This window comes from Narcine bancroftii, chromosome 2 (genome assembly GCF_036971445.1).
Source record: "Narcine bancroftii isolate sNarBan1 chromosome 2, sNarBan1.hap1, whole genome shotgun sequence".
Lineage (NCBI taxonomy): Eukaryota > Metazoa > Chordata > Chondrichthyes > Torpediniformes > Narcinidae > Narcine > Narcine bancroftii.
Genome location: NC_091470.1, coordinates 189,947,641 through 189,965,064, shown reverse-complemented (window position 1 = coordinate 189,965,064; position 17,424 = coordinate 189,947,641). Strand labels below are relative to the sequence as shown.

Here is a 17,424-nt window from a genome sequence, read left to right as displayed (position 1 = left end):
CTAGAGGGCATAGTTTAAGAATACAGGGTAGGCCCTTTAGGACGGAGATGAGAAAGCATTTTTTTACCCAGAGAAGTGTGAATCTGTGGAATGCTCTGCCACAGAGGGTGGTAGAGGCAGATTTGCTGATTATGTTCAAAAGAGAGTTAGATAAGACTCTAGTGGGCAAAGGAGTTAAGGGTTATGGGGATAAGGCTGGAAAGGGGTACTGATAGTAGTGATCAGCCATGATCTGTAAAATGGCGGTGCTGGCTTGACGGGCTGAAGGGCCTACCCTGTATTCTTAAACTATGCCCTCTAGTCTTCGTCTCCCCCATCATTGGGAACAAGTAATCCGACTTCACCTTGTCTATCCTCCTGATGATTTTGTCTATTGCCTATTGTCTATTGTTTATTGTCTTCTCTCTGTAAATCCACCTGATACTTTCTCAACACCACAGAGGGTAACCAGGAGAAGGGTAAAGACCATTATCATGTCGGTGGAAGTGATGTCTGAAATGAGTATATGGGTTCAAAATGGAAAAGGATTGTTGCAGAATTTGTCTTGTACAGGTTCTCTGAGCACAATTTGTCACAGCACATGTTCTCGAAAAGAGGAAGGAGGCATTAAATAGATTTGCAGTCTTAAGGAAGGATGTCTGTAGATCTCTATGAGTTCAATCTCTGGATAGTGTGGGAAGTAAGGAAAGAGTTTGCTGGATCGCCAGAAGATTTTTTTTAATTCATCCTCCATTGTGAAGATACTGAGGATGATACGAAGAGAGCAAGTGTGCTGGTTTCATTCAAGAGAGGGAGCGGGATGAACCAGGTCATCAGTAAAGTGGAGTTAACCAAGAAAGTGTAGGATGGAGCACAGCGCACAAACATGCTGGGGAAACTGATAATATTGAATATTCATCTGGCTACCAGAGGAGGTGATTGTAGCAGATACTATGACAATGTTCCAGAAAATAACTGGCAAATGCATGGATAGAATGTAGATTTTTATGGACCAAATGCAGGGAGGTGGGACTAGTGAGGATGGGCCAACTGTACAAATACACGGATAGGTTGGGTTTCAAGAGATATGGACCTAACACAGGCAGGTGGGGCATGTATGTGTGGGACTGATGAAGAGATAGATGGTTAGGTTGGATTTAAACAAATATTGGCCAAACGCAGGCAGGTGCATGTTGTGTGCGTGGGACAGTTTGGTCAGCATGGGCAATTTGAGCCGAGGGACTTGTTTTGACGTGGTGTGACTTGATGTCCTGGAAATACATCCATGAATTCCCACTGGCCAGAGGATCAGGCAAGGACCAGGGAGAAGCACAGAGATGGGGAACACGATTCCTCATCCAGAACTGGATGGGGAAGGGTGTGAATTGAAGTATGGAGAAAGCGGTTTTCGAGGGGAAGGTGGGGAAGCTGGTAGACAGTTAATGGATACTCCATTCAAATTGTGTTTCCGGGAAGGTGGGGAAGCTGGTAGACAGTTAATGGATACTCCATTCAAATTGTATTTCCGGGGGATGCTTTATATTTATGAAACAGAAGAGAATAGATTCTCAGGGGCTGTCGAGAAGTGCCAGCATGGGACTGGAGCACAAAGACATTTACATGAACCAGTGGTGGTGACTCCACCCATGAGAAGGGATTTCAAAACAAATGGGTGAAGGAAGGTAGCAAAGAGGACAGACGATGTGGTAACACCCACACACAGAGGGAGGAGAGGATGTGGAATAGAAGAAGTAACTTGTTATTGTCTGAGTGATGCAGTTTGCTTCCCAGAGTCCAAAGTTATTGTTTGATCCAATTCATAAAGTTTGAAAAGAACCCTTTGCTCTTTTTACCAGCACCTTTCGTTCCCCGAGTGTGATCTTGGTTTAACTTCTCTGGAACCCAATTTGGATTTTTGGAGACATTTTCTATGAGTTCTGCCTGATCCTTGACTTTTCTCAGTGTTTCAATTCGCTCTATGAAGCCAGGCTTTGCCTCGTCTTTCTCAGACTGAATCAAGATGTCGATGTAAGCCGGTGTCGATAACGGGTTTGGTCTCAGAGCAATTTCCTCCAGTCTTTGAATGCTCTGGGATAATTGATCGATGAACTGCAGCACTGCTTCCTGAACCTCATCGAACTCCTCCCGAAGGGTTTCCAGGAACTTCTGCTGTGTCATCTTCTCACCACAAGCCTTCTCGTACTTTCTCTTCAGCTCATCATACGTCCTCTTCTCCTTCTTCGTTTCATAGGAAAATTTGTACTTTTGGTTGAAGTGAACATTCCAGATACATTTTTGGGGACACACTGTACAGTACCCATTACAGTCCATGGCCACACATCGATGTTTGTCTGCATCATTCGCAATACGGCAGACATCGTGGCAGGTGAAATGACATTTCTGACAGTTGGTGATGTAATGACCGCTCCTGCTGATGTCGACCTTCACTGGAACTGTGACTTCAATTTCATACTCAAAGTCTTTATTTGCATCCAGCTCTGTCTGGTGTTGCTTCAGGGCCTCTTGAGTTTTCCGGAGTCCCTCTAATTTGCTCAACCCGACTCGGATTTTCATCTGCAACCCCTCCACTGCAGCCTCCAGCTGCTGACGTTCCCTCAGAACCTCTTTCGTCAGACGTAAACTTCTCGATTCCATTTTGTTCAGAGCACTGAAGAATTTCTTCATGCTGCTTGTTCCCATCTTCCAGAACATTGCATCAAAGTTATCGTCATCCTCTCCCTCACTGTCATCCGAGTTGTCCTGGTCGGCAGAGTTTCCAGAGCCTGGACGCTGGGCATAAATGGCAGAATTGTTGAACTTGAAGAGCAGAGGCGAACCATTTTTGTCCATGGGACAGGGAACGTTGGCCACCTTCAAGGCCTCCAGAACGGGGGGACTCTGCCCGTCTGCGAATGTCACCAGGATGAGAATGTTCTGGGCGATATCTTTGCCGAAAATAGAAAGAATCGCATCGAAGACATACTTCTGTGTGGGAGTCAGGCGGGGTAGTGAGGCTTGAGCCACAAAACACACGGCGTCGATCTGATCGATACCCTTTGGGGAGGTGAAGAACTCTTGGATCTGTTCAGTAATGAACTGATCTCGGCTTATCCCTCTGGTGTCTCCGAACCCTGGCGTGTCAATGATGGTCAGAGAGTAGTCGATGTTAAATCCTACTTGATGGTGGAGTTCGTAGGCAGTGACTGAGGATGTCTGACTTTCAGCCTGCGATTTTCCCGTCGCTTCCTGTATTAATTTGTATCTAAAGTTGTCTCCCCATTCCACGCCCAAGATGTAGTTGACCATCCCATTGATGAGGGTCGTCTTTCCTGACCCTGTAGCTCCCAGAACCATAATTGACTTCATTCTCTTTGTTTTGGATGGATTTCCAAAGGAGCATTTCACCAACTGCTTGGACTGATCTAACATCATGGACCTCTGTAGTTTGAGTTGGAAAATGGAAGGATTGGCCTTTAAATCCAGTTGAGAATTGTTGAGAAGTTTCACCGCTCGTCTCTTTGGATCATAATCTATTTTTATTAAAACCTCTTCACTTGCTTCACTGGACCCTGCTTCTCCACAGCGAGCAGACACTCGGACTCTGTACGTTACATCCGGCTTCAGTCCCTTTAAATTATACTGACATTGCCTGCCGGTTGTCCATACCTCCTCACACAATCCACCCTCCGTGTGGGATGAAGCTGTTGTTTCTTCTCTCCATTCAATCTTGTACTGAATTATTTTAACATCAGCTCCAATCTGACTTGGGATGACCCAGGAAAGTATAACAATGGATGCACAATCCTGGAAGATAGGTTTACCAGGTGGGCTTGTAGGACGTGTGACAACACTGTTCCTACCACTCGCCTTGCTGACCCCGACCTTAGTGACAGCTCTGTATTGGAATTGATACTCCTGGTGTGGCTGTAACTCAGATACTGTGAAGGTCTGGGATAGTTCAGGTGTACAGAGAGATGTCCATTCCTCCTGCTGCCTACTGCGGTACTCCACCTTGTAACCCACAATCTCGCCAGCACCATATCTGGGAGGCTGCAACTGCAGTGTCACGGAGTTGTGGGTTATTCCAACAGCCGTAGGACTCTCGGGTTGTGACGGAGGTTCAAAGTATCGGCTCCTCACACAACTTCCCTCGTACAGGTAAATGGAAGCTCCCGTGTTGCTCTCACCCTGCACAGAAGCAACAAGGAATTTCAGTTTTCCATCTTCTCTGTTGGCTGTTGCAAAGTCCAGGAACAGTCGAGCCTGCTCCCTCATCTTTTGGGTTACAGATGGTGAGTGAAACCACTGCTCGGTGGGTCCTGTTGCATGGGTTCCTTCAGCCGGCTTTGGTGCCTGCATTGTCTGAGCTGTGTGAGATTGGAGATAGGTAACTGCCTCTGACAGATAGAAATCCTCCTGTTGCAAGGTTGTAAATGTGAAGTACACCACGTAGTCTAAACCTGGATCTAACAGCTCCTTATCCAACTCACTTGTTGAGTGCATTACAGGTATATCTTTCAGGGTCTGGAGATAATACCCCACGGTCTTCATCTCCCGTTCCTTGTCATCCAGCCATGTGGTCAGGGACTGCTGTCTGAATGGTGACTGTTCCTTGTTCTTCAGAATATCCGCCAGTGACCCTTCTTCACGCCCACCTCCCCGAATGGATGGCAAAACTCTGGCTAAAGTCTTCTGGAAAACCAGTTTGTATTCCAGACACATCTCCCGGAACTGCAGTATCCTGTCCCCGATCTCAGGAAACTGAATGGCGACGTTGTCTTTCATCAGATCGTTGCACCTCATCACTGCCTTGCTGAGTTGTTCCAGGACGTCCTGGCAGCGATTGATCAATCCCACACTTATCTCCCTCACCCACTGGACGGCTTTCGAGTCCAGTTTATTGAGAGGATAGAGCCAGACTGTTATGGGCACTGAATGCTCTCCACCTGACCCCAGTAAAATCGGGAGGCTTCTGTATAAATTGATGGCCTCTTGGAATGTGGTGGGATTGTTCTTCAGTGAGAAATCCCCATAAAAGGTACAACTAAATTTCTCGGCCTTAGACTTTTGCACATCTGTCATTTTTAAGGAGGCCCCTCCCTGAATCGCAATCATTGGGAGACATTTAACCAATGCCTCCATATTACCCTGAATATCCTGTAGGTTCTCCATTGAAGAAGTCATTTGATCAAACACAAAAAACGCATGCGCCCCGTACAACACGGCTGTAACCACATGAGTTGCCCACCCCTCATCAAACACACTCGGGTAGGTGATATTCTGCCTCCCTAAGTGACTCATGGTCAGTTGGTCAAACCTGGTTGTCGCTTTGTACTGAAGGGTAACTCGGGCCTGTTGAATTGAGCCCTTTGTGTCACTGAGATATTTTGCGGATCCTTTCACCTCCACTAACCCACCCAGGAAACTCGCTTTCAATGATCCCGACACGCTGAGCGCATTGGCTTTCTCCTCCATGGAGTCAGATGCAATGATGTGCATCTCCGTGCTGGGCTGATCTTGACTATTGAGGTTGCTCTGTAGGGTTTGTAAGTCCCACAAGGTGATGCCTGTAGAATAAGATAGGAACAAATGTTGAGGTAAATTGCATAATCCAAGTGAATAGCTTCTCTGCAGAATCATATTCAATACAGGCTGTGTTTTGGACTGAAAGTAGAAACACAAGCCCCATTTGACTCATGATTTCTCTGCTTTGGGACAGGTTCCTTTCAATTCCAGAACTTTCCTTATCACCACATAGCTGGCAGATCCTCGAATTGCTCACCCGCCTGGTCCCAGTGTAAAGCCAGATCCATATCTGTGGCATGAACAACATTTGCCACTGATCATCAGGTCTGTGCTGAGTTATGAATGAAATTGAATTTTTAAAAATTTAAATGTAGATATACAGCATGGTTACAGGCCATTTTCGCCTACAAGTCCATGCCGTTCAAATTACACCCAATTAACCTACACCCCCAGTCCATTTTGAAGGGTGGGATGAAACCAGAGCCACCGGGAAAACATACTGTTACGACCTAGACCAGCAGCAATGAAACATCACCAAGACAATGGTATCTTCAGAACAATAATTTGTATTAAATTCGCAACGGGCGAACGAGCACACTGAACCGCGGGCAAGCCTCGGAAGATCTAACTGTGAGGGGTCTGGGTGTGGGACAAGCCCACAGCCTGGCGGCTGATGTCATAAAGGTCCCAGGAGTCGCAAGCATTATGTGGTTCCGCGGGATTTAAGCGCATGCGAGAGTTCTAGTAAAGTCAGTTGGTTCAACTCACTTTCCACTCAGCATGGTTGTTTCACTCGCTGCTTGCCTGGTGTGACTACAAACTATAACATAAAATCTTACTTGACTCTAAACTTATCCGCACTATCCTCAAAACTAAAGTGAAAAATTTCACCAAGCACTTGACACCGTCTTAACTTTAATATTTTTAAGTGTTACGGCTTATGGAATCCTGGAAGCTGTACCAATGGTAGTTAACATATTCATTTCCAGCTTTCATCTTGGGCAGAGGGCCAACACCATCCACAATAACTTTAGAAAAAGGTTCTCCAGAAGCAGGAATAGGTTTTAAAGGAGCCACTGAGGGACCTTGATTAAATTTCCCAGCAACCTGACCAGTGTGACAGGTCCGACAAAATGTCCCAACATCTTTTCTTAAGCGAGGCCAATAAAATTGTTTCATAATTTTATAGATAGTTTTGTTTACCCCCAAATTACCACCTAAAGCTGTACTGTGGGCCAAGGTTAAAATCTCATTGCTATAGGCTTTTGGAACTACAACCTGGTGAACAACTGCTCCATCTTCATTGGCAGGGATATCAGGTGATCTCCACTTCCTCATCAACACGCCTTCCTTGAAATAATATCCAACTGGCCATTTTGTCGGCCAAGAGAGCTTTATCCCTCACTTCAGTAAGCTCAGGATCTCTTTTCTGCCTCTCTAGAAGCTCCTTTCGAGATAACGACCAATCTATTGGCAGGTCACTACAACCTAATTTCTGCTGCTCACTGGCACAGAACACTAACCCTTTAAAATCATTTTGCACATCGCTGTTTTCACGGGCAAGCTTTTTCACCATTGCCCACGGTACTGCACACGCTGGATGTGTTTCCAAATCTGTCTCTGTCTCACCAATGACTGGCTTATCTGATAACTTCACTGAAGGAACAACTTTATCCTCTGCTAAATCATTGTCTAATAACCACAAAATCCCATCATCTGCTAAACTTGATCTGATTCCTATCCTATCAAGTCCATTAACTAATTCTGATTTCAACATTATCTTGTGCAAAGATATCGACTCCGAATAACGCCCCAAACCTCGAATCAAATTCATTTCACCTGCGGCAATCTTATCACCAAACTCCAAAACACTGTCAAGCATAGTGACTGGGCGGCCCCAGTGTGCTAAAAGATTTTTACTGACACTGGTGACGCTTCCTTTAATTAAACCTTATCCTTTTAACATGGAAGGTTTGAATTCCTTCCTGATTTTACCAGCAGGACCTGACCTTCTTTTACTTCCACATTTTTCATCTCTTTGAATACAAGCATCTGGTCCTACTTCCTTTCTTTCTTTCTTTCTTTCTCTTTAACACAGGACAGTTTTTATTATGTGACTGGTTTCTTACGCAAAGGTTTTTCCTTCTCTTGCCCCCCCTTCTTCTTTACCTCTAGCACCACTTCCCCATTTATTTTCTACCCTATGTCGATATTCCATAATTACCCTTTTGGAATGTTTTATTGGGTACAAATCTAACCTTGTGAGATAACGCATACTCATCTGCTAATTTAGCAGTCTCTTGCCAAGTTGTCACTCCCTTTCATCTAAATATGCTTTTATGTCATTAGGAACACACCTTTTAATTTCCTCAACTCTTTTAGTCTCTTATTGTCACCATTTATTTCTTTTGATGTGCACCATTGATCAAAGCACACAACTTATCACAGACATAATCCATAGAAGACTGATCCACCAATTTGTTTATATTCCTGAATTTTTGTTGATAAACTTCTGGAACCAATTCACAAGCCTTAAGCACAGCTTGCTTTACAGTCTCATCTTCAGTGGCTTGTTGAACTGCAAGGGCAGAGTATGCCTGCTGAGCCTTCCCTTTAATTACATTCTGTAACCCGAGGGACCAATGGTTTCTTGGCCATTTCAGACTCTCAGCAAATTTCTCAAAATGATGAAAATATTTATCGATGTCAGTGCAATAGAGGATTAAAACCATGTGCCCAGATGCTTTTTGCTTATGTGGAATTGACGACACTTGGGCCACACTCAGGTCGCCTTACTTTCAGAACTAGCAGATGTAATTAAACTCAGTCATGGGGATTTATCTGAAGATACACTTTGAAATGGAATTCCACTGTGAGGCCCAGGGAAAGCAGTTGTCAAATACGACACTCTGAAATTGACGAATTGGTCACCACCTGTCTTGCTCGAGAAGTTTTAATAAGTCTTTGTATCTACGAGATAAACCAGGAGATCATAGCATCCTGGTTCCATAATAATTAATCTTCTAAATTGTAGAATAGTATGCTCAGCTTTGATTTTGACTGACAAATGTTAGAAGGAGTAGGTGCATGATTAATTGTCTTTGGGGTATATAAGCCTGTGGTCCTGCTGCTGAAGTTTAGACTCTCCAAGGGGTGGGAACATCCCTTGTCAAGAAGGAAGAACAGCCAGAGTCCGAGCAACTTCCCGGTCAGGGAAGGTGGAGAAGCTGCTACCGGCGCCTACTACAAGTGTGCAGTCGTTGCCTCGCTTCGGCAGTTGGGACCAGTCCAAGCGTTGATAAGTATAGTTGGGAAGGGCTTGCATATTGTAGTGTGAAATCAGCTTTTGAATTTGTAATAAACATTTGTATGAACTGAACTGCTCTCGGTATGTGTCTATTTTCTTTCGGTAGCTCAAACACTGTGACCAATCGAAAATGAACAAAATGAGAGGTATAAGTTTACCCAGAACAATTGGCGCAGCTAGCAGGGTTGGTCTCAAGATGTTTCGCCGAAAGAAAGAGGTGAGCCCTGAGCAGTTCTTGATTCCTGGATGGATTTCCAAAGACGATGGGTTTGGCATGTTGGCCAATACCCTGTCTTTGTTGGGACCACCCATTAGTTGGGATGAGAAGTTAGACCCATCAAGTGCACCTCTGGGAGAACGGGTTGCCACTCTCCTTCGAGAAAGTAAATTTCCTGGTAAAAAGGGGACGCTGATGGATGGTTTTTGGCTGCTGGCGACAGCCTTACGCCACTCCATTCAGCGTGAAGCAGAATCAGTTCAAAGAGAAGTAGAATCTCAGCGCAAGAGAGAACAATTAGAGGAAGAGCTAGAAGCCATGCAACAACGCTGTTCCATGATGAGCGAGATTGTTCGCACCAGTCAGGACAGAGCCAAAGAATGGGAAGATAAACATGTACAAATGATCTGCCGTAATATTAAACTCCGGCAGCAGCTCTATGCAGATAAGGAAAGGCCTGGAGTAGAACCCAATCCATATCGCATTCGTGCCATGATAAGGAATGGTGACGATCCTGATGTAATTGAGGATTGGGATGGGAATATCTGGAATGACAATGGTAATGATGCAGATACTCCCCAGCATGTGCCTAACATACTGCCCTCTCCACCTGCTGTTCACACCCGCCCCATAAGGCAGCAGACTTCCCAAACAGACGGAAGGGGGGGATGATGTAAGGGTAGAGATTGAAGGGATAGATACCCCGATCTCCCACGTGGATCCAGGGGAAAATATCCAAAGCCCTGATTATGCTCTATGGCCCACCTCCTCTACGGGATGGCCTAGGCCTCGTCCCGTCCACTGGGCAAAGGGCCCTCTGGGCCAAAGTGGGAGCAGGGGTCAAGATCAGTCAATGATACGTGACTTCTCTATAAAAGAGCTGGCTGCCATTGGAGATCGATTTAGGCAATAAAGGGGGGAGAAACTCTGGTGGCCTGGCTCCTGCGTGTCTGGGAGCAAGGAGGGGGTAATGTATTTTTAAACCCTGAGGAATTGTTGGGATTAGGAACATTGACTACTGATATCCGGGTCACTGCTGAGCTGCGGGGTAGAGGGAGAGAGGTGGATTACTTACTTACTACTCTAGGGCATGCCCTGCTACGAGTATACCCATCACCAGTAGATTGGGATTTACATTTGCAGAACAATTGGAGAACTCCAGAGGAGGGTATAGCAGTAATTCGTCAACAGGCCCTGGCCTCTGCCTTGTATGCAGGGCGTTTGAGGCTGTGAGTACATGGGGGGAGCCCTGATGAAGAGATATTCATGGCCGGAATGCATACCAGATTGATTCATTCCGCCCAACCCACTGTACGGGGACTGATTCTGTCTGTAACTAGTCCGGTAATGGGGCACCCTGTGTCTGAGGCGGTGTACTTCGAGAATTAGAGTTGGGAGGTAAAATCCACTCACGTTCAGCCCAGGTTACATCAGACAAGCAGGATGAAAAGAGAGGGGCTGCCGCTAATAACGGACCGACAAGAAAGGACCTTTTTCTAACCTTGTTAAAGTTAGGCGTACCTAAAAGTGATATTGATGGGAAACCTTTATAAGAGAAAAGCAGGGGAACATCATCCCCACCTGCTGAGTCCTCCTGGCCCAGCTGTACCCTCTGCTCCCACTGCTGCTTTTATCGAGCCGACTTCTCCTGCTCCAGTTACTCGTGATGAGGTAAAACAATGGGTTAAACAGGCTCTTAAGGATAACAATAGCATGTGGTCCTGGAAGCCCCTGAACCCTTCTGAAGCCTGAAGGTGTGGGCAGGATTCCCGGGTCTACTCCATCAAGACACGGCGCACACACAGAGATCCGCGGCCCTACATACCGTTAACAATCCACTGGGGTGGGGGTAATGATCACTAATACTTGGCTTTGGTCGACACCGATGCAGAGCACTCGGTGATTCCTGGTAACCCCGACCTCTGGAACGGACCCACATTTCGAATAGAAGGGATGGGAGGGGCAATCACCCTGGCGAAGGAAATAAAAGTCGGCACCACGGTGGGTGATGGCCCTTCCCCCATATGGTTACATGCATTGATAGCTACCACTGACGAGTGTATCCTGGGTATTAATATGTTGGCCAGTATGGCCCTTAATACTAGCCAAGGGGGATTTGCATTTGGAATTCGAACTATTACAAAAAAACTAGTAGTGGGTCAGGCTAAGTGGGATCCTGTGATGGTGCCAACCCCATGAAACCAGTGTGCATTCCACAATATCATCTCCCTGGGGGGCAGGAAGAGATTACTGCCACCATCGATGCTCTCCAAGAAGAAGGGGTAGTGAGGCCCGCAATGTCGCCCTTTAATAGCCCTGTTTGGCCGGTCCAGAAGCCGGACGGCTCCTGGAGAATGACAGTTGATTATCGTTTTTTGAACAAACATGCCCCACCACTTGCTTCTGCAGTTCCGGACATTGTTACCCTTATTGAAAACATTGCTACTGGGAACTCAGGAACATGGTATGCTGTCATTGATCTCGTTAACGCTTTCTTCAGTATTCTTATAGCTGAGGACTCACAGGATCAGTTTGCCTTTACCTGGAAGGGCTGCCTTCCTCAGGGTTATGTACACTCTCCCACTATATGCCACAGACTAATTGCCTGTGATTTGGAGACGGTGCCAGTATCGCCTTCCCTCTCAATTCACCATTATATTGATGATGTGAGGATTCAAGGGGCCACGGAAGAGATGGTACAGAAAGCAGAACAAGAGGATGCCTGGTTTACTGATGGTAGCAGCCGGTGGGTGCAAGGAAAGCAAAAGTGGAAGGCGGTGGCTTACCATCCCAGGTCAGGAACTCACTTATTGGAGGAGGGGGATGGTGGCTCCAGTCAGTATGCTGAGTTGAAGGCGGTCACTTTACCACTAGAGCCCCATGATCACCCTCTTCGCCTGTTTACTGATTCCTGGGCTGTGGCTAATGGACTTGTGGTATGGATGCCTGATTGGCAAAAGAACGACTGGATGATACATGACCGCCCAGTATGGGGCAAAGAGTTGTGGCAGCTGTTGTGGGATGCTTCCCACCATCGTGAGATAACCGTTTATCACGTTGATGCCCATACCAATATGGTGACTAACATGGCACAACATAATGCAGTAGCAGATCAGCTTGCCACTATCAGCCGTGCTGATACCGTCCCCCTGGCTCAATGGGCACATGAACAGAGTGGTCATTTGGGGGAGAAGGGATCAGCTATGTGGGCCCGTACACATGCTTTACCAGACCATCAGGATGATGTTTGCATGGTCGTGCGTACATGCCCAGAATGTCAGCTTGTGAAGTCCCATACTGTTCCTCCTGGTCCGCATGGCCAAATAAAAAGGGGTACTCACTTAGCTGCGGTCTGGCAAATTGATTACATAAGCCCCATGCCAGACTGTATGGGTAAACATTACGTCCTAATAATGGTTGACACCTTTTCGGGCCTGGTTTTTGCTTTTCCCACCAAGACGGCTGACCAAGCTAGCACTATCCCAGGACTAAACCATTTGATTTCTCATTATGATGTTCCAGAGGAGATTCAGTCTGATAATGGCTCGCACTTCTCCGGGAAAGCAATCTGTGATTGGGCAAATGACAACGGTATTTTATGGGTTCACCGTATTCCTTATTACCCACAGGCTGCCGGGTAAGTTGAACGAATGAATGGCTTACTGAAGGAACAAATTAGTTTGTTAACACCACTGGGGACCCTGAAGGGGTGGTGCCATGTGCTGCAGCAGGCAGTCGACAATTTGAATCATCGCCCTTTAAAAGGAGGTACACCTTTCCACCGACTTCTTCACGCTTCTGAATTACACCCTATTCCAGAGGAAAAAACAGTCATTTCTCCCCATTCCCGAACTAGAGAATGTTGGACAAAAGGTATGGGTGGCACCACCAGGTAGTGGCCCTCCTGTAAAAGGGGAAATAGTGACACCTGCCCAGGGTAACACTCGATGGGTAGCTATTGAGGGACAGGATGATTTAGTCTGTTTAAATACTGAATGCTTACGGTATCGTGAGTGACATGTGTCATGCTTCTTTGTTCCAGGTTCTCCATTTTACACTCCTGGTGATCTGGCTTAACAGCTGCTTTGATGCCAGCAATTGGATTTGGAATGTCGAGGACGTTCCAAGGGAGTTGCCCATGGGAAACACGGTCCTCGGTCACCCGCCTCAACTGCAGCTTATATAAATATGTTATTATTCAGCATGTTTCAAAATCTGTTCGTGAGCTCCAGTATCTGGGTATTGTGGCCAACAAGGATAATTTGAGCCTTGGTTGGAATCCTTTCTCATGGCTAACTGCTACATTTGGGGGAGTGGGCCACACTATTCTCCGTTGGTTGCTCATGTCATTGCTTGTCTTTGTAATTGTTGTTGTTTTAATTTCTCTTTTTTTCTCCCTCTGTACTCAAATACTGGTCAGGCCTCGCAAATGACAGATTGTGACCAAGGGGTAGAACATAATGAAGGATTAAAACCATGTGCCCAGATGCTTTTTGCTTATGTGGAACTGACGACACTGGGGCCACATTCAGGTCGACTTACTTTCAGAACTAGCAGATGTAATTAAACTCAGCCATGGGGTCTTATCTGAAGATACACTTTGAAATGGAATTCCACTGTGAGGCCCAGGGAAAGCAGTTGTCAAATGCGACACTCTGAAATTGACGAATTGGTCACAACCTGTCTTGCTCGAGAAGTTTTAATAAGTCTTTGTATCTACAAGATAAACCAGAAAATCATAACATCCTGGTTCCATAATAATTAATCTTCTAAATTGTAGAATAGTATGTTCAGCTTTGATTTTGACTGACAAATGTTAGAGGGAGTAGGCGCATGATTAATTGTTTTTGGGGTATAAAAGTCTGTGGTCCTGCTGCTGAAGTTTAGAATCTCCGAGGGGTGGGAACACCCTTTGTCAAGAAGGAAGAACAGCCAGAGTCCGAGCAACTTCCCGGTCAGGGAAGGTGGAGAAGCTGCTACCGGCGCTCTGACAACCTACTACAAGTGTGCAGTCGTTGCCTCGCTTCGGCAGTTGGGACCAGTCCAAGCGTTGATAAGTATAGTTGGGAAGGGCTTGCATATTGTAGTGTGAAATCAGCTTTTGAATTTGTAATAAACATTTGTATAAACTGAACTGCTCTCGGTGTGTGTCTATTTTCTTTTGGTAGTTCAAACACTGTGACCAATCTAAAATGAACAAAATGAGAGGTACAAGTTTACCCAGAACAGTCAGCCTCATTGAATGGAGAACTAACTTTACCTCTCATCTAGACATAAAACTCTCACAAAGACTGAGAGATTAAATTCCTTCAACTCTCATCCTTTCAATCTCCCTTTGTTTTGCTTCTTCCTCAGCTCTACGTGCTTCCAATTCTAGCTCTCCTTTCTTTTGTTCTCTCTCAAACTGTCTCTGTGTTTCAGCTTCATCTCTTCTTCTTCCCTGTTTTTCTCCTTCTCCTCTTTGTTTTGCAGCTTCTTTCACCTATTGTTCACCTATTATTCTTTGGACCTCAGTTTTTCTCATCGACACTTTTATCTCCATAAGTTTCAACTCCTGAGCAATAATCAACAACTTGTGCTTTTTGCACCCCAACTTCTCCTAGATCTTGTGATGTGACATTTTCCGGGGCAATAGGATGGGGAACTGAAATGGGTGGCTTTTGGGAGATCCATGCTATTGCAGTGGAGAGAGCGAAGATGCTCAACCAAGCAATCTCTGGGTCTGCATTCAGCCTCTCCAATGTAGACGAAGCACCTCGGTTGTGGTGTCAATTAATCCACTGACCAGAGGAAACCCACATGGGGAGAACGTACAAACTCCTTACAGACAATGCCAGATTCAAAACCATGCTACTGGCATCGTTATAGCACCCAGATCTTAGAGGGTAGTTGGCCTGTTGGCCTATTCCCTTTGAGGAACTGGCATCAGTGCAACTGCTGGTCAGGTCCTCAGCTTCTTCCCAGGCTGAGCACCAGGATGGAGAACCCTCCCTTGGGTTGCCCTCCTTGGATTAAACCTGCACTTTACGCCACACATCCACCACATGACATTCCCCTACCTGGGATCAGAGAGTCCGACCGACAGTCGTACAGCATTCCCAACTGGAAAGGGCGGCCCAGCGCGGACAGGTGCAGGACGTCATTCATTGTTGCCCCGAGAGTGGAGAACAGGGAACACCAGTGTCCTGAAAGTGAAGATGTGGAATTAGAACATTAACTGTAAGGTGAGATAGGTGAGAGAGAGGGAGAGTAGCAATGAGGGGGAAAGTGGGAGGGGAGGGGATGGAATTAGAGAAAGAGAGAGGGAAGGGAGAGGGAGGGAGGGACAGGACAGAGAGAATTAAGATGGATGGATGCACTTGTGCACACACAGATACAGATACACACACACACACACACACACACACACACACACACACACACACACACACACACGAGACACGCACACAAACGCACACTCACATACCCACTCATCCACACACAAAGGAACACTCACACCTATACTCTCAGACAGCCTCAACCAACCGGCACGAAGAAGGACTCCAAATAAATGAGCTGAGTAGAAGGGTTGAGCCAGAGCTCAGGAGTGGAGAGGAGTTTCCGGAACTCACCAGTCTGGGTCTCTGCCAAGAGATAAGGAGAGGGAGGTGGTGAGAGGAGATGGATGAATGAGGAAAGGGGGTGCAAGAGAGGGAGGGAGAGATAGAAAGAGGGAAAAAGGCAGCATAGAGAGAAAAGGGGGTGAGAGAGGGAAGGAGAGTGGTGCAGAAAAGGAGGGGAGAGAGGGAGATGGTGAAAGAGGGTGCGAGGGTAAAGAGAGATATTTTATGAGAGACATTAACAGAGAGAGGCGGATATAAAGAGGGAGAGAGAGAAAAGAGTGTAGATAACGGTACAGAGAAGGAGAGAGTGGGATAGGGGAGAGGGAGGAGAGAGTGGGAGGGGACATGAGACCATGTAATGGGAGATCGAGAGAAAGAATGGGAGACATGGAGGGACAGAGAGAGGAAGCGAGAGAGAGGGGTGGAAAACTGAACAATAATCTCTCTCTCTATCACACACACAATTTCTCACACACACACTTGTTCACAAAACACACACACTCAGCTATTTCGACGCTTGCACCCAACCGATGGTCGGTACATGAAACTGTTTCACTTACTGGGAGATGTGGCGTTGGTTTACAGGTGAAGGGGGATTGAAGAGTGATGGGACGAGCGGTCTCACTAGGAAACCGTCCTGCACGGTCAGAACGAATGACAGACTCTGAGCCTCACAAGTCCGACTGACCCCAAAGCAAGCGGAGCTGCCCACGGGGAGGGGGGCTTCTGGCGCCGGTCCCACCCCGCGGTGTGGGTTGTGGGTCAGATCGACTTTCACTTTCGCTCCCAGGTCTATTGTCGGAGCCTTTCCGAGAAAAACTGAAATAGACTGTCCCACACCGATGGCACGAAGTATGACCCCAACTAAATGAGCTGAGTAGAAGGGGTGAGCCGGAGCTCGGGAATGGAGAGGAGTTTCTGGGAAATCACCAGCTGGGTCTCTGGCTTGGGAGAGGGAGGTGATGAGAGGGGAGAGGAGATGGGTGAATGGGGAAACGGGGTGCGAGAGAGGAAGGGAAAGAGAGAAAGAGAGAATAAGGCAGCAAAGAGGGCGAGAGAGGAAAGGAGAGTGGTGGAGGAAAGGAGGGGAGAGATTGTGAAACAGGGTGCGAGGGTAGAGAGAGGCATTTTACGAAAGAGGTTAATGGAGGGGGCGTGAGACGGAGAGAGAAAGGAGAGGGGAAGAGAGTGGGATAAGGGGGAGAGGGAGATGGTGAAAGAGGGTGCGAGGGTAGAGATAGACATTTTACGAGGGAGGTTAAGGGAAAGAGAGGCGGAGATAAAGAGGGAGAGAGAAAGGAGAGTAGATAATGGTACAGAGGAGTAGAGAGGGAGAGATCGGGAGAGGGGAAGGGGACATGAGACTATGCCGTGAGAAATAGAGAGAGATGGAGGGACAGAGAGAGGAAGCGAGAGAGGGGTGGAAAACTGAACAATAATCTCTCTCTCTCTCTCTATCATACACACAATCTCTCTCTCTCTCTCTCTATCACACACACAATCTTTCACACACATGTGCACCCAAGCACACACACACTTGTTCACAAAACACGGGGAGGGTGTATTCTGGCGCCGGTCCCACCCCGCGTGGGTTCTGCCAAATATCCTTTTCTGTTTCGTTTTCGGTTGTAGAATCGCTGCTTTCCGGGAAATACAAAGATCGACCTCATGCCCAACGGAAAAGAAATTAAGGACAATTCCTGGCGGATCAGAGATTCGGAGGTTGAGTCAGGAGCCAAACCCAGAGTCGACAATCCTGATTCATTACCGGACTGAGCGGAACAGTCGTGGAG

At 46.7% G+C, this 17,424-nt stretch overlaps 1 protein-coding gene across 2 annotated transcripts; it reads right to left on the bottom strand.

Moving 5' to 3' along the window:
- Nucleotides 1–343: 343 nt before the first annotated feature.
- LOC138754821 (uncharacterized) lies at nt 344–17,415 on the bottom strand. Of its 2 annotated transcripts, none has more exons than XM_069919685.1 (3): nt 17,214–17,415; nt 15,089–15,214; nt 344–5,546 (listed from the first exon to the last, which is right to left on the bottom strand). In XM_069919685.1, the coding sequence occupies exons 1-3, from the start codon at nt 17,299–17,301 to the stop codon at nt 1,780–1,782; spliced, it is 3,981 nt and encodes a 1,326-aa protein (XP_069775786.1). In that variant the 5' UTR covers nt 17,302–17,415; the 3' UTR covers nt 344–1,779. The 2 variants fall into 2 exon arrangements, with proteins under 2 accessions (XP_069775786.1, XP_069775787.1); XM_069919686.1 differs by lacking the exon at nt 17,214–17,415 and adding an exon at nt 16,192–17,166.
- Nucleotides 17,416–17,424: the final 9 nt, after the last annotated feature.

What these genes read in the sequence shown, in the direction of transcription:
- LOC138754821 (XM_069919685.1), bottom strand. Translation starts at nt 17,301, where the DNA reads ATGAGGTCGATCTTTGTATTTCCCGGAAAGCAGCGATTCTACAACCGA. An exon ending in TTTGGCAGAACCCACGCGGG is followed by an intron (nt 15,215 to 17,213) that starts GTGGGACCGGCG and finishes CTTCACTTTCAG; the next exon opens with GACACTGGTGTTCCCTGTTC. An exon ending in GTCGGACTCTCTGATCCCAG is followed by an intron (nt 5,547 to 15,088) that starts GTAGGGGAATGT and finishes CTTATTCTACAG; the next exon opens with GCATCACCTTGTGGGACTTA.